Consider the following 23,772-nt stretch of genomic DNA (forward strand, 5'->3'; position numbering starts at 1 on the left):
TATATGACAATTATGACAATGCTTCCAATCAGGGTGGATAAAAATCAATGATTAAAAAATGATAATTAAAAAATAGGTTTTTTTTATTTTAATCAGATTTTTAAAATAAAATGCATTTGGAGGAAAAATATTTCCAAAGATAGTTTTCTATTTAAGTTACATTATAGTCCTAAGGCTATTCGTCAGGAAGTAAGGATTTGTCTTAAGTTTTTCATGTGTGCTAAAACTCAAAGTTTCCTTTTTTTAAAAAAATTCACCACATCAGTTAACAAACATGCTATAATGTTATTGTTTTAGTTAAATAAGTTGTTTAATTGTATTAAGGAAATGATTATTTTTCTCCTTTCAATAAAGTACAGCAGAAAAGTTGTCCAAATATAAACGGTTAATTTATTAAACCTCGCAATAATTTCCTAATTATCTGTTCATGTATTTCTAATAGTATATCCAAATCAGTAATTTTTGATTTAACTATAAAAACTACTCTGAAAATTTATTATTCCAAAAATGAAACCTTCATCTGGTTGCAAATATTAAGATTATAACAGCAAGAATGAGTCTTTTTGTAAAAAATAAATAAATATTTAAATCAAGTCTTACTGACTAGTGATTTAAATCAATTTGATTTAAATCAAATCCACCCTGCTTCCAATTTTAAAATTTGGAATAAACACAAGGAGAAGAAATAGACAAGCTTTGGCAATTGTTGTTGTTTTTTTCAAGACCTTAAGAAAAAAAAATCACAAGGTAGCATTTGCACTAGTTCAATGTAAGCATGTATTTGCAACTGGGTGGCTTTGGCTGTTACACTTCAGCATCCATGAGAAGGCAATGCATCTCTGGGTGTTAGACAAGAAGATGCAGAAGAGGTCCTGCCTCTGTATTGCTTCCCTCGCCAGCCGAAAATAATTCACTCACTCACATTGTCAAACTATTCTTGTGAGTTTTGAAAAGGCAGTACTGGAAAGGCTTAAAAACGGTGAGGAGAAGATACAGAATTGTGACGGTGCGTCAGGGTATATACTGAGCATATATCATTATTCACATTGCCTAACACAGACTGGGAAGGAGCCTGAACGTTTTTCTGGACTCCAGCAGGCACGCCTGCAGTTACAGGAAAAAGATAATTATCCTGGACCTGCATAATCCAGACTAGGATCCATTTATCCCTGCTCCCAATGTAGCGAGTCCCCCCATGAAGCCTTGGCAGCCCTCAGCTCATTGAAACAGCCTTCAACGTATCTCCGACCAACTGGCCAGTACAGTCAAGGCCTGAGGCAGCTCCATGTGATTTTTGCTTTCCTCTGCCTACTTTCTCTTACTAACTGATAGATGCAGTGCCTGAGGCAGCTTCAGTTCTTCTTCTGAAGTCTACCTCCTCCTCGCCTCAGAGCCGCAGGTCCTAAGCCTGCCTCCAACAGCCCTTTCCCTTTAATGTTGAGATCCATGATAAGCCAGAGTTAAAATAAAATTCTAGGCAATCCTATTATAGTTGCAAGTATCTTGAGGGGGGAAGGGACAAGTGCAAATTTCAGGTCTCCTGAACAGCAAGAAAGCCTTCCTTAACCTTTCTATGAAGAGAGGCTCATTGTGTTTTAATTGTTGCAACCCGTTCTCGGACCTCAGGGTGGAAAAATTACAGTGGTACCTCAGGTTACAGACCCTTCAGGTTAACCCAGAAATAGTACCTCGGGTTAAGAACTTTACCTCAGGATGAGAACAGAAATCACACGGTGGTGATTAGCTAAAGTGGTACCTCAGGTTAAGAACAGTTTCAGGTTAAGAACGGACCTCCAGAACAAATTAAGTTCTTAACCTGAGGTACCACTGTATTATTATTAACACTTTTAACCATGGTGGCCGGAAAAAGGTCCCCGTTCTGTGTGGAATTACCTCAGCTGACATACAGACATAGAAGAGTTCGCTCACTGGTTTCAACCCAAAACAGCAAAAAATGAAAGCTGGGCGATGGACAATTTTATTTGCTCAGCATGTGAGGATGCCTTTTAAAGCCAAACAATTTCTCTCCTTTTTTTATTTCTCTCCCCCCAGCCCGCTTCAGTCACATATTTTCTCCTCTCTCTCTCTCTCTCTCTCTGATTTTTTGCCAAGTCAAATGCTTGCCAAAACCTGCACTGGGCTGAACAAGAATGCTTAACGTGGCTTAGTCCTGTAATAAAAAGGAATTAAACTGTATGCTAATAAAGGGGAGGGAGGTTGCTAGGCAACTGCGAACGGGGAGGGGGGTAGAGAAAGCTGCTTTTGTTTTGAACTCTGCCACTGCTGAAGGGTTAAACAAACAAAAACCTGCTCATTTTCTCCCCGATGCTTTAAGTAAAGATGCGGAAATGTTCTACGGTGAAACGCAGGATGGCTAGGCCCCAAGAACAAGGTCCTATTTACATAAAATACCATCCCCAAGGGTGATCAACAAACATGGAGGCTATTTGAATGTCACGGTGGTGGTAAAACACGTTTGACTCTCAGCCTATTCAGACGCCACGGCCTCCACAGGGAGGCTGCCAGAAGTGACATGGAAAAAGCGTAACATCTGAAAACTGCATGCCGCATGGACACCCCATGGCCTCAGGGGGTCCCATGTCTACAGGAGTAACCATCAGCCATACAGGGTCCTGCTCTCCACACGATAAGCCAGTTTCAATCCTGGACCACATCTGTCCACACTATACATTTAAAGCACTCTAATGCTACTTACTGCCTGCCAACCTAGCAGTTCGAAAGCACTCCCGGGTGCAAGTAGATAAATAGGAACCGCTTACTGGCGGGAAGGTAAACGGCGTTTCCGTGTGCGGCTCTGGCTCGCCAGATGCAGCTTGTCACGCTGGCCACGTGACCCGGAAGTGTCTCCGGACAGCGCTGGCTCCCGGCCTCTAGAGTGAGATGAGCGCACAACCCTAGAGTCTGTCAAGACTGGCCCGTACAGGCAGGGGTACCTTTACCTTTACCTTAATGCTACTTACAGTGGTACCTCTGGTTACATACTTAATTCGTTCTGGAGGTCCGTTCTTAACCTGAAACTGTTCTTAACCTGAAGCACCACTTTAGCTAACGGGGCCTTCTGCTGCTGCTGCACTGCCGCCCTGTGATTTCTGTTCTCATCCTGAAGCAAAGTTCTTAACCCGAGGTACTATTTCTGGGTTAGCAGAGTCTGTAACCTGAAGCGTATGTAACCTGAAGCGTATGTAACCCGAGGTACCACTGTACTTATGTGGGTGGCACTGTGGTCTAAACCACTGAGTCTCTTGGGCTTGCCAATCAGAAGTTTGGCGGTTCGAATCCCTGCAATGGGGTGAGCTCCCGTTGCTCAGTCCCAGCTCCTGCCAACCTAGCAGTTTGAAAGCACGACCCCCAAAAAGTTCAAGTAGATAAATAGGTACTGCTCATGGCGTTTCCATGTGCTGCTCTGGTTTCTGTGTTCTGTTGCGCCAGAAGCGGCTTAGTCATGCTGGCCACATGACCTGGAAAAACTGTCTGCGGACAAACGCCGGCTCCCTCGGCCTGTAAAGCGAGATGAGCACAACCCCAGAGTCATCTGTGACTGGACTTGTCAGGGATCCTTTACCTTTTTTTTAAATGCTACTTTAAACTTCATGGCTTGCCGCCTGGGAACTGTAATTTGTTAAGGGTGATGAGAGTTGTTAGGAGACCCCTCAACAGAGCTACAGTTCCCAAGGAAGGAGGACTGGCTGTTAAAACCACTCAAGGCACCATAACTCTGTGAGGGGAATGGGGTCTCTGAACAACTCCCAGCACCCTTAGCAGTTCTTTGGGGGAAGCCATGTCTGATAAAGCAGTAAGATAAGGCAGCTCCCGCCCAGAGGCTTACATTTAGAAGACATGGCACAAGTGGAAGAAAAAAGAAATCTTGGGCACTATTTCTTGGTTTGAAAATCTTGCAGTGACCAGATTTCAAATTGCTAGTCTTTCAGAAGCCCTGTTCACATGGGCGTAAATTAATGCATGGTAAAATTTGCCTTAGAATGCAGGGAAATTTTATATTGTATTCAGGCCACCTCTTATTATATGGTCAGTTCTTTGAAGATAACAGTTTTGGGGTGGGGAGAAGAGAGAAGAATGTCTTAAGTCAGAAACAAGAGCTGCAGAGGAAAATGTGATATGCCATGTGGCTTTCTAATCAAGTAACACTTTAATTTTGTCTCCACCCATTAAGTGTTTCTATGGCAGGCAATTCTTAAGGATGAAACACCGTACTCAGAAAAACAAACATAAAACAGGAAATTTGACTTCCTTGGTAATCATTCATATGACCCTTATGATGCATGACTAATTCATACATACGAAGAAATCCACATCTCTTCATTATAGTACAAACTAAAGTCTCCTTTCGGCTTCAAAACAGCATCACAAGCTACAGCTGCAAAAATTTAAATTTAAGGGTATAAGAGGTCAGATTTTTGTTGCTTGTTTAAATTAAAATCAAAGTTTCCTTATATTAATTGTTCTTGTGTAGTCATAGTCCTGGTCATTTGATTTCTCACACGCTGCATATTCCACAAATACAGTGGTTGCAATCCTATACCCACTTACCAGGGAGTAGGTCCAATTGAAAACAATGGAACTTAATTATGAGTAGACATATATTGGATCACACTGATTGTACTGAAAGCAATTCACATAAAATCAAGTGACAACAATCTAAATACAATAGCAGCACAAATTCTTTAGCTATTAAAAAAATGCATTACACCACTGACAAGCCAAGTGTTTATCAAAAGTTTAAGCGTAAAACATACCTATATAGCCTATTGAATAGGTCAATTAACAGTATCTAATTTCAATAACATCATTACGCAATCCACTCAGCAATTAACAACAACAGCTAACTCAAAAACTGGGGGGGGGGGGGGAATGTACAACTAAGAAAATTTAACTATTTTTAGCATCATACTTTAGCCAACCCACAAGCACAGCAGAGATAAAAGGCAACCAGAAACCACACAACACAAACACAAAATCAATCACGATCTCACCTCTTGCCCCCAAAGAAAAAGGCATTTACAGGATTGTAGAGTTGGAAGGCACCTAAGGATCATCTTGTACAACCCTCTGTAATGCAAGAATCAAAATCCTGATCTTCCAGGTGCCACCCCTAGACAAGAGCTCCAGAAGGGCCTTCTACATTGCCCCCCTGGCTCAGCCCCTTCAGTACCCACTTGGTGGGGTAGCAGCAGAACCTCTTTGCACCCTCCCACCATTTGGTGGAACTTTGTCAAAACCGCACTGATCTGGGTGGTTCTGAAGGGATTGTTGCCCAATATGGCATGGCAAGTCACAACTGCGCCCATGTGTATGCCTCTCAAGATCGCATTGCCTAACTTGGCACAGGAGTTCCTGACGTAGGATGAAGCAGTCTCCTTCTGTGCTTGGATGCCGTACTCTGTTTTGAATCAAGATGGCAGACCAAGATGGCATGACAGTTAAAAATAAGGTTTTGCAAGCTGAAGAGGCAGTTTTCACTTATAATCAGATGCCATTGGATGCAATGAGCCAGGCAACAGTGTATGCGTGTGTGTGTGTGCGCGTGCGCACGCACGCACAAACTCACAAATTACACTAACCATTAAAAAAAAAACACCCCACAATATTATTTTAGTTTTTTCAAGTTCCTAAGCAGTGCCAGGCACTCTCTGCTAATCTGAACAGGAATTAGCCAAAAGAATGTCATTTGTTTCCGCGTACCAGATGCTCAATTCTTGCTATGGCTGCTGTCCATTGTGCTGTAAATCCATCCCTAAACTATTCTCTCAACTTTCAGGATGCTACGTGCAACCTTACATGTGAATAATCTTAACTGCAAAGTAACTTCATTTCCCCTCAAACTGCTTTTATGGCCCACTTTATTTTCTTACCTTATTCATCCATAACAATCCTACGAAAGACAGCCTCTGATATTCACATTTTGCAGGTTAGGAAAGAAAACTTGAGAAGAGGCTAAGAGTCTTCCAGCAAGCAAACCTATGGAAGCTTAGCTCTGGATCCCGTTTTATTGCACTTCCCTTCCAATTCACAGAGAAAAATATGAGTTAACAGTTTTATGACAGCTCTATGCACATGCCATACAGATACTCTTTTAATTTTCATTCATTGCATTTGCATTCTGCCCTTCTTTCAAGGTAGCAGACAAAAGAGATATTCCAAGTGCCATGAAATAAAGGCAGAAACAGATTTGTTTTGTTCTTGGGAGCCCTTCCACTGCAAAGGGAACATCTGGAGTTGGCAACCAAGCCGAGGTCTCTGAGTGGAGGAACAATAGGCTTCATCAGGAACCTAGTGCTTATCAAAGTGCTCTTTAAAATAGTAATAAAAAAAAAGCTTGCTACAAACAGACCCTATGTTGTTAGCCAGGAAAGATTGCCTTACAATGAAGGAGAAGGCTCCCACAGGGTCATCCTGGATCAAGGACTTAATGAAAATGTGTCACTGTGGAAGACAGGAGAAAAATTGCCAAAAAGTTGAAGCAATCTGGAGGATCTTTTCCAAACTACCTTGGGAATGACACATAATCCATATATCTGGCCAAACCAGAGTCAGACACATAAATTTAATATAAAAAAGGCAAGGAGCAGCAACAGATAAAAGCTGGCAATGTAACAAACTCACCCATCATATTTTAACAACAAACAAATGAAGTCATAGACAAAAGGATGTGCATACTAAATATACAAGGAAGAAGAAAAGCCATGCAAGCTGAAATTTGCTGTTTCTAAAAACTTGATAATAGATCTTTGTGAGCTTAAAAAAACAACAACCACAAACATATTAAAGACATCTACCCAACAGAGCTATTTTCTGCAGTTACCATGTCAAAGCACAATGAAAGGTTGTTTGGTTTTAATCATTTAAAGTTTTCAATTCATTTCTAAAGGTTGATGCCCGCTGCATTTGTTCAGCAGTTCAGGAAAGACTAGAACACCCAAACTGAGATGAACAGAAATGTGCGGATAAGAGTAACCTATATGAAAAATGGTTGTCAATGAAACATTTCAAATAGAAATTCTAGGTTTCTTATTGTTTTTCACACATTTTTTTAAGAAAGAGGAAATACTAAAACTATCTATCTATGATAGCTCTTTCAAGAAGCTGTGACAACTTTAAAAATAATCAACAAATTAATTCTGTTTGGGGTTCCATTTCTTGTTTTTGTTTTTTTAAAAAAGAAAAGCTGTCAAAGCAGACAATTTTATTAATGGACTTTTAATATGTTCCTTTTCTTCCATGGGAAACTTAAGAATCTGGTCAAAATGTTATTTTAAAGAGTCATACTCCATAAATTATGAAATGAGCCTTATTAAATAAACCAGGGCAGAGGTAAACAACTAGAAGCACAGAACTAAGGCTGCAGTCTTGGAACTGACCTAAAAGCAAGTCCTATTGAGCTCAGTGGGGCTTACTTCTGAGAGACGCGGGTGGCGCTGTGGTCTAAACCACTGAGCCTCTTGGGCTTGCCAATCGGAAGGTCAGCGGTTCAAATCCCCGCAACGGAGTGAGCTCCCGTTGCTCTGTCCCAGCTTCTGCCAACCTAGCAGTTTGAAAGCACGCCAGTGCAAGTAGATAAATAGGTACCGCTGCAGTGGCAAGGTAAATGACATTTCCGTGCACTCTCGTTTCCATCACAGTGTTTTGTTGTGCCAGAAGCGGTTTAGTCATGCTGGCCACATGACTTGGAAAGCTGTCTGCGGACAAACGCCAGCTCCCTCAGCCTGAAAGCGAGAAAAGCGCCACAACTCCATACTGTAGTTGCCTTTGACTGGACTCAACCATCGAGGGGTCCTTTACCTTTTACCTTACTTCTGAGTAAATGTGTGTAGGATAGCATGGTTAAATGTGTAATCCATGGGTCACTGACCTAGGCAAGACACACGTTAGCGGCTTAAAATGCAGCAAGGTCATTTTCCCCTGCTGCATTGCAAATCATATTTGCACCTCGCTATACACACCGTCCCCCAGGCAAGTGGCACTGTGGGGGACACAGGTGGCGCTGTGGGTTAAACCACAGAGCCTAGGACTTGCTGATCGGAAGGTCAGCGGTTCGAATCCCCGCGACGGGGTGAGCTCCCATTGCTCGGTCCCTGCTCCTGCCAACCTAGCAGTTCGAAAGCACGTCAAAGTGCAAGTAGATAAATAGGTACCACTCTGGCGGGAAGGTAAATGGCGTTTCCGTGCACTACTCTGGTTCGCCAAAAGCAGCTTAATCATGCTGGCCACATGATCCGGAAGGTGTATGCAGTCTCCCTCAGCCAATAAAGCGAGATGGGCACCGCAACCCCAGAGTCAGTCACGACTGGACCTAATGGTCAGGGGTCCCTTTACCTTACCTTTATACACACCAGTGATGGGGTGGGGATGCCTTTACCTGATCTGTGTCACCTGTTTGGTTTCCCTCACCCCTACACCCCCCCCCCAGAACTCAGTGAAACTTGTCTGCACATGTACCACGGCTGTCTCAAACGTACACACTTCACCTTAACTGTAGTTTATGTTTTCAAATCAGATTGAAGCTGGTTTGAGGGAAAACACATCGAATCAGCAGGACTTGTCAAGAAGCTATGGGACAGATCTGGCTAACCTCATGTGAACACAGCTTCAGGGGCCGGTGGTGGATTCACACTGGAGCCAGAGCAAACGGTGATGTGTACACAGCCACAAGAGGATTTGCCGTTTAAGTCACTACTTTGAGAGCCTTAATTGTCTGTTCTAACACAGAGATCCTTCAACCAAATAGTCACAGGTCAAAGAACATGAGCTTTGCAAAGCACTCATTAAACAAATGTGCACCATGTGGCTCCAGCTCATCTTGTATTACGCCCAAGTTCCAGAACATGTTTGAAAAGACTCAGTTATGGATAGGGGTGGGCGATATCTGGTTTTCAACACTGTGATAGATCACCAGCTAAACATCGCGATAAACCAACACATATCACAAAGTCTGAAATAAGGACGGAGCTATGTAGAGGCACTGGCTCACATTGGCTCACAAAATCACATTGTGATTTTTGCATAGCACACACATAGACATCATGATTTGCAATATATTGCTAGGTCAAAATTTATGAAACCAATATCATGATATGGACTTCAAACTGATTTTGGATGATATATCAGTATACCACCCAGCCCTAATTGTGGGTGGATCCTAGAAAGAGAAAGAGAAAAATGCAGGGGACAAAGGAAAGATGAAACTGTCCCACCAATTCACAAAGTCACTGGTCAGTACTAGCTGGTCAACTGAATTAAGCTGATTACATCAGGGTGGGCACCCCTTTTCTCTCTCTCCCAAAGGCCATATTCCCTCAGGAATATGTGCAGGTCTGCTCAGAAATCACCACCACTATATTAAATGGGGTTACTCTCAAATAAATACACAGAAAGATTTTGTGTTTTTTTAAAAGAACAGACCAATATGGCTACTGTCCTAAGAAGCAAAAGAAAATAATTACTTTAGTGTGCTACACACACGGGTTAGCAATAAGCTGGGATTTTCCAAACTTTTCCCAGGCTCACTTTGTTTAGTAAACAAAACACCTTTGGAATCTGCCAAGCTTACCTGATATTGTATTTGCAGTTGGCACCATTCGTTGTTACTAATGAGGTTATGGAATGGAAAAATTCCATGGAAAAATAAAAGCACTGGAAAATTTGCCACTTTGGAAAACTTGACACCCCACATCACAGCACATAGCAGAACTGAATGGTTCTGAAGCAGCTGCCTGGGGTGATCCCCCACTTCACTGGAGGTATAAAACAAGGAGGAATGTTTAAGAAAAACCATTTTTCTCAAAAGAAACACCAGCCCTTCCAATTGTTCTGAAACAACACAGGAAGCAGAGAGAGGGAAACACCTTCAAAAGCCAGTAAGAATAAGGAGGAAGCAGTAGGACAACAAGAACTCAGTTGGGATAGAAGAATGAAGGCAGCTTCAGGAGGCTTTGGGGAAATTAAGTGAAAGTTGAGGGCCACTTGCAGCTCCTGGTTCACATGTTGCCCACTTGGGGATTAGGTACCACCAAAGTTTGGGAACCCTATGCATTTTCATTAGTAAGTAAATCTCACTGAAGAAAATTGGAACTGTGTTGGCATCCCTCTGTCTCAAGAGACAACGGGTGCACCTCCAGGGCTGAAGTCAAACTGCTGTGTTAACCGCACTTAAAGTGACCTCCCTAGATGGTGTGCATGGAGGTACCAGGCTGCCCAGATGACAAGACTCCTCTCTTGGCCTCCCTGATGTGGTCCAAAGGAAAGCAGAGCAATACACTTGGCACCAGCTTGGCTGCAGGAGTCGCTGGAAGGAGTCGTACAAAGGCGCTATCCAACCATCTTAGGGACTCCAGATTTTGGTCAGGTTTACTCCTTAGCCTTTTGTCCTCCCAAAGGTGTTCTGCAAGGCAGCGGACTTGCTTTCAGATAAAATGCTCAAAGCAAAGTGGATGTGACAACATGCAGTACTGAGTCCACAGTCATCTCCCTATAAGGTAGGGGGAAGAAGGCCAATTTAAAGTGCAGCGCACATGGGTTGGGTGGGTGTGATAGAGGAGCGGGAAATCACTGGTACGCTGGCCTGATTTGGCCCACATGGCGACTTTGGCCAGGCTGTGCCCATGCACCCCACACCAGATGCCAGTCAAGGTGAGGCTTGGATGAAAGGGGATTTGTAGGTACCACTAATCAGCTATGCCTGCAGAGGCCCCTTACACAGTGTGCTCCTTGCTGATTGTCAATGGCTTGTAAATCTGTGCATATAGTGTTTCCCAGCCCCTCTCTCTAGCCCCTAGAACCACACTTCCCAAGCAGCTTTGCAAACATCCTTTGGAAAGAAAGAAAAAAATGCAGCATTTGTAAAAGCAGCATTTTTTATTTTATTTTTACTTTACAGAGAAAGCAAGTTTGCATTCAAAACAATTGTGGGATCAATCGTTAACAATATCTCCAACAGCACCCCACCACCACCACCACCAAAGGGCAGGACAAAAGCACTTCCTAGCCCAATGGGAATGAAAGGGAGTTACACATTACCATAGTCATAAACCTCAGGGGTGTTAAGGGCACTGAATTATGAACAGATTACCAACTCAAGTAAACACAATCCTGGGTCCCTGAATAGATTTGTCTCAGAGTAAAAAAATAAAATAAAATTCTGTGTTTTGACTTCACTTAGGTAGTGACCTTAAATACTTCTTTCGAACAGAACTAAACTACCACAGCATCAGTAGAGTTTGCTCTTACATGTTTAGGATTTCAATATTTCATGCATGTGCAAAGATCCATTGACACTCCATGAACAGAAAGCCACACACACCAAAAAGCCATTAGTGGTTAAATATTAATTCTGGGTATGATCTAAAGGAAGATGTCACCATCTGTTATTGAGTGATAACTTTCAACGAAGGAATTCTTTAAAAAAAAAAGTGACTCGAAAGTTAAACTGTCCACTTCGTTTCTGATCTTCTGGCACGCTGACCAGACATCTGCCCTACTACAATCAAGTATTTTATAGCCACAGTTAATGCTTGTGGGGGTGTTGTCTTTTTAAAGTGATACAGTGAAAGCTGTGTGTCAAAAATGGGGAAATGCTAGAAGATTGCTAAGATTAAAAGATCACAGCACTCTAATCGTATCACCAGCTGTGAGCCTAATGAACTAAATTTAAGACAGCCATTATCTCCAGAGGGTAAAAAAAAATGGCCATTGCTCATCTTCATGTGCTAATTAATTTAGATGTATGCTTATTTACAGCTGTCCACTGCCGAGCATTGAAGCTGTCCTTCAAGACTGTTCAACGGGCACAGAACATGACAAAAACATTTTGATGTGGCTGACTTGTAACCAGAGTCCATGCTGACTTGTTATAGCTTTCAGGGGTTGATCTGTAAAAGCTCTGCACCTCATAACAGGAGATATCTAAGAAACCAGTTCCTCTGCTATGCCCACTCAAAATATCCACCATGGACCAATACCACCCCTCTGAACCATGTGTCATTTTAGCCTTGCCAATGAGAAGTCCACAAAAATTAGTTATGCTACACACAATATTATTAAGCTGGGACATCTCAGGAGCCTGAAATAAAAGAAACAACACTTCCTCAAGTTTGGAAGAAGTTCTCTGCCTGAACACCTGGTGGGTACAAGTCTGTGCAGAAATCACCTCCTACAATTACATAATTCTGTCTTGAGATTCAAAACCCAAACTTAAGCATTCAGAAGCGCTGCATATTCTGCTATTAGGATTCAACAATGTGTGGATAGCTGTGAGGATTTTCCAAATGCATGTCTTTAGGGTGGTGTTGTTGGTTTTTATACCCTGCTTGTAAGCTTCCCACACACATCTCACTGGTCCCAGGCACAGCTGGGTGGGTGGCGGGGAATGCTAGACTAGTGTGACATTTTGCTATCTTGCTCTGTCCTAAATTTTCCAGTAACTTGCCTAAGCAAAGTCCTGTTGACACAGGTCAGTCTTGATGAATAAAATGCTAGGCTGAGGACAACAGACATGTGGTCAACCCATTTTTACTCCTAGCCAGCCGAGAACACTAGCAAAGCCTGCAATCTTAATCACACATAGTAAAGGTAAAGGACCCCTGACCATTAGGTCCAGCCATGACCGACTCTGGGGTTGCGGCGCTCATCTCGCTTTATTGGCCGAGGGAGCCGACGTACAGCTTCCGGGTCATGTGGCCAGCACTAAGCCACTTCTGGCGAACCAGAGCAGCACACGGAAACGCCATTTACCTTCCCGCCAGAGCGGTACCTATTTATCTACTTGCACTTTGACATGCTTTTGAACTGCTAGGTTGGCAGGAGCAGGGACCAAGCAACGGGAGCTCACCCTGTCGCGGGGATTCGAACTGCCGACCTTCTGATCGGCAAGCCCTAGGCTCTGTGGTTTAACCCACAGCGCCACCCATAAAGAGCACTGAACTCAGTGGGGATTATTTCTAAGAAGATACACAAATGATTGCATTGTAAAATCCATACACTGAGTAGCACAGGGAGGTGCAGAAGCCCACCCCCCACCCCCGCAAGTACCACCTCAGGATTCCAAAGTAAGGAGAGACTTTGTGCTGGTCATCAGCCTACGACTTTTTCCACCTGCCTTGCCCCACCCTCCAGGCCTAGGAGCCCTTCCCAAACCATTACTTGGAGAACAGCAGAAGCAGCTGGGAAGAGAGGAGTTCAGGGATATTTTTTAAGAAATATGTTATAAGTTGTGTGTCCTTGTTTCCCAATTTGATCCTTTTATATGGCTTTGTATGTTTGGGATTTTTATGCATTGTGACTTGCTGTTATTTTTATTGAGTAGTAATTCTTTATTGTAATTGACAAATGTAAACCGTTTATTATTTGCTGATATTTAATTTTACTGTTTACTATTATATTCTAAAGATTTTTGAATACAGCTTTCTTTCATACTAGTTGTCAATTTTAAAGTTATTGTGACTTTGTTGTATTGGATCAGATTGTTATTACATGTGTGATCTTTGTTGTCTATTTTGTTGTTTCTTCAGCTTATAAACCGCCTTGTGTATAGTAATATAGAAAGGTGGTACAGTCATACCTCGGTTCTCCAATGCCCTGGAACTTGTACGTTGCAACTACTGAACGATTGAAAACCGGAAGTGAGTGTTCCAGTTTTCGAACGTTCTTTTGGAAGGCGAACATCTGACGGTGTGTCCGCATCTTCTGATTGGCTGCAGGAGCTTCCTGCAGCCAATCAGAAGCTGTGCTTTGGAAGTCGAACGTTTTGACTTACGAGGTACGACTGTATACAAATTAGAAGTGAAGTGAAATGAAAGTGTCTATGGCAAGCCAGCCATGTTGGAAGTGTTGGTGGGAGCCTCAAATTTGGGGAAGGAAAAGATATGGATATCAGCAGTCCTTGGCACTTCCTCAATTGAAGGAGATATACACAAAAGTTTAAGAACTTAATGGGCAATTTGAGCTCACTGGGGCAGGAGATAGCAACTTCAGAAGCACTTTTTAACCCCTGACACACCACTGTAGAAGATCCAGTTTTAAGAATGGGGGGGGGGGGGGGCTATGTACTGGGCTGCTTCACATTTTATATCAGGGTTTGGAGCCTTTGTCCCTACAAATGTTATTGGGTTGCAACCCTAATTATGAGAGGTGGTGAGAGTTGGAATCCAACATCATCTAGAGGGCCAAAGGTTCCCTATCCCTACTTTATATAATGACCAGATTGGCTGCAGCCACATAATGCAGCAAGTATTGAAGTCAAAAGCATGGTTCTAGATAGGCGGCAGACACATACACTAGGGACCACAGGCAATCTAGGTTCTTCAGAACAAATCCCCAAGGATTTCAGATGGACTGTGCCCGTCGCGTTTATCATAGGAAGCACCAATGCAACTAATTGTTGCAAACAGCAGTCTTTAGCCCTTGCATAACAAAGCAAGTGTGGAGAAATTCTACTGCGCAACAGTATAATTTTCACAATACACCACCAATGAGGAATCAAAAACTAGATGGGAAAGGACTCAGGAGGTTGGCATCTCTAGAGATGTTATGTTGGCCTTTTAAAATAAACATGGAAATAAATGATTAATCCCCTGCTCTGGGATAGTCTGAAAGGAACTTTTCATGTGACAATCATCCCAGGGAATATTCCAGACCTTCCCCTTCAATGTTCTGTATTTAGTCTGTGAGAGTTAAAAGCTTTACTAATTCAAGATGGATGCCATGTGTCTCACTTCTCAAATGCAGTGTTCCCAGCACGTATCACACATTCCACCTATAAAGAGATTGGAAGCACCCTTGGGTGACATGCTAAACACTGCCCACTTTGGGCACTGCCCACTTTGGGCTTTGGCTGCAGGCACCAGTGGTATGCTATTTCCCCAACTACTTGACTTAATAATAATTTAAAAAAATTCTGCCCCTGCATTATGGGAAACTGGCACACCCAGCACTTACTCCTGAGCAGACTGATTTAGGGGAGAAGCAGTCAGGAAGAGAGTGACAGATTCTGTCTTATACAATTCCATCCAGTATTAATCCACTTAATGGGAATGTTGATTGCAGTACTCTGGATTCAGCTCTTGGGGTCCCTTAAAAAGGCAGCCAGTTGCCAATTCAGGCCTCAGTCTAAATTGAAATAAGTCCCATTGAACAACATGTGACTTGTGTCACTTCCAGATGACCTGTTAACTGAGCATTCGCCCGATTTGTTTGCATGAGGTTTACAGGCAGGTTAGACGACCACAACAATTTATTTGTGGGTGAACTGTGAGTTTCTTTGAGCCCTGGGTGACAACCAAGGTGGATATGTGAAGCCTTGTATGAGAGCCAGGAGGCTGAAAGGGGAGGTGTATCGAAAAGGGTGTATTGCTCATTTTGGAAATTTGAATTGATGTAACATTTTTATGTGCAACTATGTATTTTTGTATAATTGTTATGTGTTGTTCAGTTGCTTGTTTACTTTAGTTTTTTTGTACCACACACACATATCACAGTACAGTGGTACCTCGGGTTACATACGCTTCAGGTTACCTACGCTTCAGGTTACAGACTCCGCTAACCCAGAAACAGTGCTTCAGGTTAAGAACTTTGCTTCAGGATAAGAACAGAAATTGTGCTCCGGCGGTGCGGCGGCAGCAGGAGGCCCCATTAGCTAAAGTGATGCTTCAGGTTAAGAACAGTTTCAGGTTAAGAACGGACCTCGGGAATGAATTAAGTGCTTAACCTGAGGTACCACTGTATAGAAATGGTTTAAATAAGTAAATCAAACTGAGCATTTGTTCCGATTTGTTTTGGAAAGGCTGGACAATACTACCTCAAGCAATTGTTATCCCACTCTTTCAATTGCATGTTGCCATCACTTTTTTCATCAAAAAATTCTGGTTTTTAAGGGGTAGCAGGATGCAGAGGTTTTTTTTTATTCAAGAGCATCAAATCAGTTGTCGTTGCACAACCAGGCCTTTGGCTGATTAATATTCTACAGTCTTTTAATATGTCCCTGTGGGAAAGGAGGGTATTGGTTCACTGTTTTAATTTACTTGTGTTTCTATATAATATTTTACTCTGTGAACCACCCAGAGATTTTGAAGGGCGGTATATAACCGATTAAATAAAAACAAATAAAATTTGCCAGTATGTGATTGACTCTCATCCCGAAACAGCAACACTCCAGAAGCACCCTTACTTTTTCTTCTTCTTTTTTTTTTTAAAAAAAGGATGCTTACTGCACTGCTGGTGAAATTTTATTTAGAAATATATTGAGAAATAGGTAGATGGGGCAGAAGAGCACTATTTGGATTTGCTGACATAAGCATCAAAAGATTCTCCGGAATCTCTTCATTTTGACCTCCAGATGAGGCTATATGTATCCAGAAGAGGATGAGAATTCAGAAAATATTGGTCTGCCAAAGACTATCCTGTGCAGTCACAGGTGGCTAGACAGCGATAGGCAAGAAATACAGGCCAAATGACATTGCCTGAACCACTCAGCTTGGAGAACGGAGGTTTCCTTCCCTTGGGAAAAGCAGGAGTGACAAACCCGTGGGTCTCCCAGAGTTGTTGAACTGCAGCTCCCATCACCCTCAGCCAGCATGGCCAATGGCAAAGGATGATGGGATTTGTAGTTCAGCAACATTTGGCGGAGGGGGAAAAGGGGCACAGGCTAGTCACTCCCTTCTGCAGCCTGGGTAGCTTGGCCACTGCATTGTGGTCTTGCCTACGGATACCTGTCCACCTTTGGCAAAGGTTCCTTGGCATAGGGGATAGTCAGAGCTTAATCTCCTTCATTACGCACACGCCCCCCTCCCCCGCGCGCACACATGTGGAATGGCTCCAGTGTGTTTACAAGCGGGGAGCCCCTGTCGCTCTTGATAACCAGCCACGGGGAGGGGGGACCCCACTCTGCACATGCCCAGAGGCCCACATATCCCTCGAGCGCACAAGTCAAGCCTGCGGCCACCAAGGACTCCGGACACCTTGCAATGCTTGGCGACTGCAGCAGAGGCTCCTTGGGGGGTCCCAAGTTTCTTCTTCCCGGTTTCCAGACGCCACAGGGCTCCTGGCGCGCCCTCCTCTGCCGCCCCCCTGCACGAGGACACGGCCGTACCTCTATGTCCACGGGGTCCCGGCTCAGCCAACGTGCCATACTTGCGCCAGCCGCGTCCGCCCTTTCGCCGCCGCCTTCCAGGAATCGTCCAGCGGGCGAAGCGAAAGCAGCGACGCGGACCCAGCCCGCCCAGCAACGCCCCCAGTGGGCGGACGCGGCGGAGACCTTCCTCGGCGCTGCCCCTTCGGCTCCGCAGCTGCCTCCTGGCTTCAGCCAATTAGCCTTTTCTGCTGAGCTTGCAGGGAGGAAAACATTCAGACATGGTCTTGCTTTAAAGAAGAGGGTGTGTGGGGGGGTATTGATTACTTAATTGCGTAACCGTGTGCAGCTTGCAACAATGTAGGCAACATACGCAAAAGGAAAGGGAAAACGAAATACTGTAACTAAAATCTAAGTTTTGTAAACTGTTGAGAGAGAGAGCGATGCAAAAGTTACAGTCGCAGGATATCTGACACTAGCATGTAGCATTTAGACCGGCGAACACAGATATGTAAGAATTTGAGCATTTCAGTGATTTGGCTGTGCACATTTTCGTTGACACCTTTTAATTCAAACATTGCCTTTCTAGGATTTTCTGGTGAGGGCGCAGGGCTGGATTAAACCCCGTGGAGGCCCCTAGGCAGTTGAAATCTTGGGGGGCCCCTCACAAATTATCTCCTAATAGTTTTTGTAATTTTCTTTCAAGATGGAATCAATATTATTTTGATCTGTTGTCGGGCAAAAGAAGAATTAGTAAATATGCAGAAGTGGCGAAACTTACTGGAAAAATAAAAAATCAAGATAACAAATGTTTTATAAAAGAATGGAAATGGTTTACTGAATATTTACAAATAAATTGTAAAAAGATAAGAACATTGGCAGGGTTATTGTAGTAACTTGCAGCTTTATAAGAGTATATATTTAAAGTAGATGAGTAAATTAAGTTAATTTGGATATGCAGAAAATATTAAAAATAAATTTAAGAAACCACAGAAAGAGGGGGGAGCAAGTCAAGTTTTGAAATGTTAAAATGATTATAAAATTATTGAAATGTATAAAATTGAAAATCATAAAAAAGAACTGTCTGTATTAAATTTGTTGAAAATTATTAAATAAAAAAAAATTGTAGAACTGAAAAGGACTACGAGGGTCACCTAGTTCAACCTCCTTGTGGTCCCTTCAAACTCTACGATTCTCAGTTCTGGTGCCTCATCTCACTTGATGGTAATGCTAGGGCTGAACGTTATTATGGGGAATGTGGACGACTAAACAGGAACACAACTTCCTTTCAAGTCAAGTACGGTAATTGTTTTGATTCTATTACCTTTACCTTTAACCTGCTAATGCCACTTCTTCTTAAAAAAAGAAGAAAAGACAACACATCAGAACAAAATTAAATTTTAAAGCTGTGTGTGTGGCTAATTTGTTTAGTTTGTTGCTCCTCAGCTACTGCGTGTAACACTTGTTGTTGTTGTTGTTGTTTAGTCATTTAGTCGTGTAACACTAACATGCCTTAAACCAGTGTTTGCCAACCTTTGGTCTCCAGCTGTTTTCGGACTTGTTTAGTCGTTTAGTCATGTCCGACTCTTCGTGACCCCATGGACCAGAGCACGCCAGGCACTCCTGTCTTCCACTGCCCCCCACAGTTTGGTCAAACTCATGCTGGTAGCTTCAAGAACACTGTCCAACCATCTTGTCCTCTGTCGTCCCCTTCTCCTTGTGCCCTCAGTCTTTCCCAACATCAGGGTCTTTTCCAGGGAGTCTTCTCTTCTCATGAGGTGGCCAAAGTATTGGAGCATCAGCTTCTGGATCTGTCCTTCCAGTGAGCACTCAGGGCTGATTTCCTTCAGAATGGATAGGTTTGATCTTCTTGCAGTCCATGGGACTCTCAAGAGTCTCCTCCAGCACCATAATTCAAAAGCATCAATTCTTCGGTGATCAGCCTTCTTTATGGTCCAGCTCTCACTTCCATACCTCACTACTGGGAAAACCATAGCTTTAACTATATGGACCTTTGTTGGCAAGGTGATGTCTCTGCTTTTATTTTTTTTTAAGGTGATGTCTCTGCTTTTATTTTTTTTTAAGGTGATGTCTCTGCTTTCCCCCCGGACTACAGCTCCCCATCATCCCTGACCACTGGTCTTGCTGGCTATGGGTGATGGGAATTGTAGTCCAAACACAGCTGGAGACCCTAGGTTGAGAAACACTGCCTTCAACCATTCTTGCTATGGATGATGGGAGTTGTAGTCCAAAACATCTGGACAGTACTAGGTTGGCTGCCCGTGGTTTGTGCTGTTATACCACCGAAGAGCAACAGTGAAGAACCACAGAACAAACTTGCTTCCTGCCTGCCTGCCTGCAAGGATTCTCTCACATTTTCCAGGATGGTGGCAAAACCTTCAGTTAGGGAGCACCTACTGATCTGCGATAAAAATGTTGGTGGAGGCAAGCTGGCTGAGAATATTACAGTTAAAATTCACTAGCTCTGATTCAAGTTGCAAAAAAATAAAAATAAAGTAAAAGGGTTAGATAGGAAATGGCTGAGCATACCAGCACTTTTAATGGGCAATTTGAGAATGGCTGTCAAATTAAATTTGTGCCCTGAGCATCACTTGCTGTTGTAAATATGATTGTGCATCAAAACTGATGGCATTATCACTCAACCAGCTCTCACAGTATCACAGATGCTTGTTTTTTTGCAAACAAGGTTGTAAGCCAAGTGGAAGGCACACAGACACAAAATCCTCCCTTGGCTGTGTTCTTGATATGTGGAAAATAAGAAGGAAAGGAAACATTCCATTCCATTTGCCTGCTTTTAGGAACGCTTGACGTCCCTATTGCTGTCAGATCTGCAGATGGAGGAAGGAGTTGGCAGAGATTCCTCCTCTTATCCGAATGGAGGACCAACTTAGGATCCAAGCCTCTGCATGTGGGTCTCCTCTCCTACTGAATGGAGATGGTATTTGGATGACCAGCTGAGGCAACGGGGGTCATCACAACTTCCAAAATTGTAGGGTGCATGATGTAAGCTGCCGAAAGCGAAGAATACTTAATGAAAATTTCTGGCTGCAGCTGATCAAGACTGCCTTGTACTGTGAAGACGACAGTTAAATTTGATCTGGACATCTATTTTTGTTTCTGCAAAGCACAACAATATGTTATTGACAGAAGTGCCAGAAATCAGAATCGTATTCAATTATTTGAAGTTACGTTGTTTACAAGTTACATCCAAGGAAAGGGGAAGTTATGAGCATGGCGACTGCTTGCTTCAGAAAGTGGTCTTTAATGGGGTACAGTCATACCTCGAGATGAATACGCTTCGGGTTAGGCAAATTTGGGTTGTGCTCCATAGTGACCCGGAAGTAACAGAGTATGTTACTTCCGGGTTTTGCCCGTGCGCATGCGCAGACCGTCAAAATGATGTCATGCGCATGCGCAGAAGTGCCAAAACGCGACCCGCGCAGACGCACCGTCACGTCTTGCATTCCATTCGGGATGCAAACGGGGCTCTGGAGCGGATCCCGTTCACATCCTGAGGTACCACTGTATAATTAAATATATTCATTCATTCATATTATTTGTATGCTGCTTCCCCACAAAATCATGTTCAAAGTGGCTCACAACTAAGAAAGCATTTCAAACAAACTCTACGATACAATTTCACAATAGCATAGCAAAATAACACCATAGTAACAATTTCGTAATAGCGTAGCAAAACAAAAATACAATGTAGAAAAACCCACATTTCCATACTGTACGTATGACAAGATTACTTGAACAGCATGCAGCGCCCAATAGCAAAAATAAAAAGGGTGATTTGCATTTCACCTTAGTCCTAGAAACACCTGCACCAAGATGTGGCTCACCGTTCCCTCTCTGGCGGCAGCTTCTTGTAAAACTTCCAAGGGCATAGGATGGAGTATCTGGAAATATAATAATAATAATAATGATGATGATGATGATGATGATGATGTAGCCACTAATATTTATTTTTAGTTCTAATCAAGTGACTCAGAGAAATCTCTCTCCCCCCCCCCCCCCGCCGCATACTTCTTACTAGCTTTCTTACTAAATAATTTGCTCTGGACATCTTGTAAACACCCCCCCCCCCAAAGAAAATTGGCATGATATGTCACTTCCAGTATGATTATGTCACCAGAACTTCAAACTCTTTTCCAGACAGGCAGCCACATTAGGCTTCTGCAGCAAAAATAACCAAGGGTCTTGTGACACCTTCCACATTTATTATGGCATAAGCTTTCGCGGGCTACAGTCCACTTCATCATCAACATAAAAAATGTAACATTAAATAATGGATTGCGACTTGCAGCTGAACATTCACAGAAGAAATATAAATCTTTTATTGTGCGCGAATCCAACTGACTCATGATGGTTTGTCGAAGTCAATTGTTGTTTGTAAATGTCCTCTTCTGCCCATTTTCTTTCTTCGGCTTTGTAACATCATACTGTAATGCACAATTTTTGTAGCACTTAGCTTTCCTTTGAATATTCCTCCCCTCCCCCTCCCATTCCACTGTGGCCTTTGTAAAAGTTCTGCAAATCAATGCTGGTTGGTAGTGCATCAATATTTTTGAATTCTCTGAGATGGTTGGGCAAGATCACATACCCTGTTTGATGTAATATCTCATTAGTGTTTTACAGGGCTGCCAAAACCACTGACATTTGGATTTTGACACAGGATGTGCAAAGACCAATATGTAGGTATAGACTGTGTGTTGCTATTTAGCCCCAGACTGGATTTGTGAGTGAGTTTAAAGTGTATCATCAGCATTAGTTCCTTCCATTGTGGGTGGGTGGAGGGTGCAGTATTAGTTCGAACAGCTGAAAGAGAAACAATAGAAACAAAATCCCAATGATACAAAAATAAATAAATACGTATTTAAAAGCTCAGCATTATTCAAACACATTTTAATGCTCTCAAGTCCATGTCTTAATCTCCAGAACTACAGAGACAACAATATACACCCCTGTTTATATGCTGAGGAAAAGTTGAACTATAAAGCACATAAAAAGAAGAAGAATATGTCTTATTGGAATCTGTGCACTTCCCAAGATGGCTCCACATTTGAAACTGACCATCAAAATAACATGGACAATTTTGCAAAAGCCGGCATTCACAGCTTGTTTTCTTTTTAACAACCCAACAAATTGGGTTGCCGGGGACTTTGTACTGTTACGTGCACAGGGCTCAAGGCCCTGTACTCCCTTCTCTCCCCCCCCCCTTTCCTCTGGCACAGGGATGGAGAAAGCAGGAGCATTTGCTTCTCCTCCTGTGTCAAAACAGGGAACTCTTGTTGGTGATATTATTTAGTCTTGTGGCAACTGCAGGTGGTAGCATGGGTCTGTGGTGCTTACCCAAACTCCCAACAGTGCAGTCCCTGCTGTTTACCAGGAAGGAGAGGGAGAGGGGCAAGGCAGCAGGGGTGTTGGTGCTGTAGCTGCCAGTATGTTTGCACCGCACCAACCTCTGCACTGCCTTGCCCCTCTGACTCTCTTTCCCTGTAGGCAGCAGAAACTCCACTGATGGGAGGTCAGGTTAGTGCAGCCACCCAACCCCACTGTGCTTTACTGAAAGAAGCCAGCATCATTAACCTGTTGCAATGTACGGAAGCTCCACATGAAGCACTCCGGAGTCAAGCTGCATTTTCAGTAGGGCTTTATTCCAGTTGCAGTCTTGCGTTATCATAAAGCAGTCTTCTTACAGTATATCCAGGAATCAGCATACATAGGTGGGATTACATACAGGGGAGAAGCCAGCGTGGGGAAGTCAACTTTACCTCTTTATACTGGTTGGCTATAAACCAATCAGGCAACGCCTCGTGTCTCATGATACTGACTCATCACATGTTACTGAGTCAGCATTTCCATGTCGCACAGAGTGTTAACTCCTTGATGCCCACAATACTTCTACATAACCATGGTTTGAAGATGCTTTGTCTCAGTGAACCATAGTAAACATTATGGTTCCTTGCTCCTTGCAGAGGCACCAACTTGAGCAGAAGATTGGGGTGTGTGTGTGTGTCAATGATGCACACATGATGTGTGTGTGATGCTGGGAGGAGCTGGGTTGGAGCCAAACACAGCAGCGACATGGCTTTAATGGCTGGCAGCTCCTCTTCTTGGATATTCATCCTCCTCCTCCTCCTGTCACCGCCACCAGCCCAGGACTGCTTCCCTCTCCTTCTCCTCCATGGAAGCAGGAGGAGAAGCTGCTAGCCACTGAAGCTGCGCTGCACTGTGATCGGATCTGCGATTGCCCTTCTCTGCCTCAGTATTTCCTCAACATTGTGGGGGTGGGGTGGTGGGCCCCCCCACGTTATATTGGAGGAGCCAAAGGAGATCTGGGCCCCTTTGAGTTGGCACCTATGACTCCTCAGTGGAAGAGTAGGGTCCCTCTAAATAAAATAATTTTATCTACCGGTATTTGACTTGTAGCAATGCAATTTCAGCTGCACACTTTTCTCTGTATTTTTAAGATTGACTGGTTTGTTTTAGAATTTGGATATACAGTTGCACCAGCTGTGCAACGTTCCAAGATTTCTGCCTTCTGTGCTAAAGGCACAGAAACTCTGTCATATGGGGGGGGGGGGGGGGAGTCGCCTTCCTTAAATCCATTAGGTGCTGCTGTTCCAACGCACAATGCAGTGGGTGGCTTT

General features: G+C 43.3%; 1 protein-coding gene across 1 annotated transcript in view; it reads right to left on the minus strand.

Moving 5' to 3' along the window:
- Positions 1 to 17,276, minus strand: part of DPYD (dihydropyrimidine dehydrogenase) — a 501,994-nt gene extending 484,718 nt beyond the window's left edge. The window contains exon 1 of the mRNA XM_028732753.2: positions 17,117 to 17,276. Within this exon, the coding sequence (XP_028588586.2) occupies positions 17,117 to 17,155 (39 nt within the window). The 5' untranslated portion in view covers positions 17,156 to 17,276. The remainder of the gene's footprint in view (positions 1 to 17,116) is intronic.
- Between the last annotated feature and the right edge of the window lie 6,496 nt (positions 17,277 to 23,772).

The sequence above is a fragment of the Podarcis muralis genome, chromosome 5 (assembly GCF_964188315.1).
Source record: "Podarcis muralis chromosome 5, rPodMur119.hap1.1, whole genome shotgun sequence".
Classification (NCBI taxonomy): Eukaryota; Metazoa; Chordata; class Lepidosauria; order Squamata; family Lacertidae; genus Podarcis; species Podarcis muralis.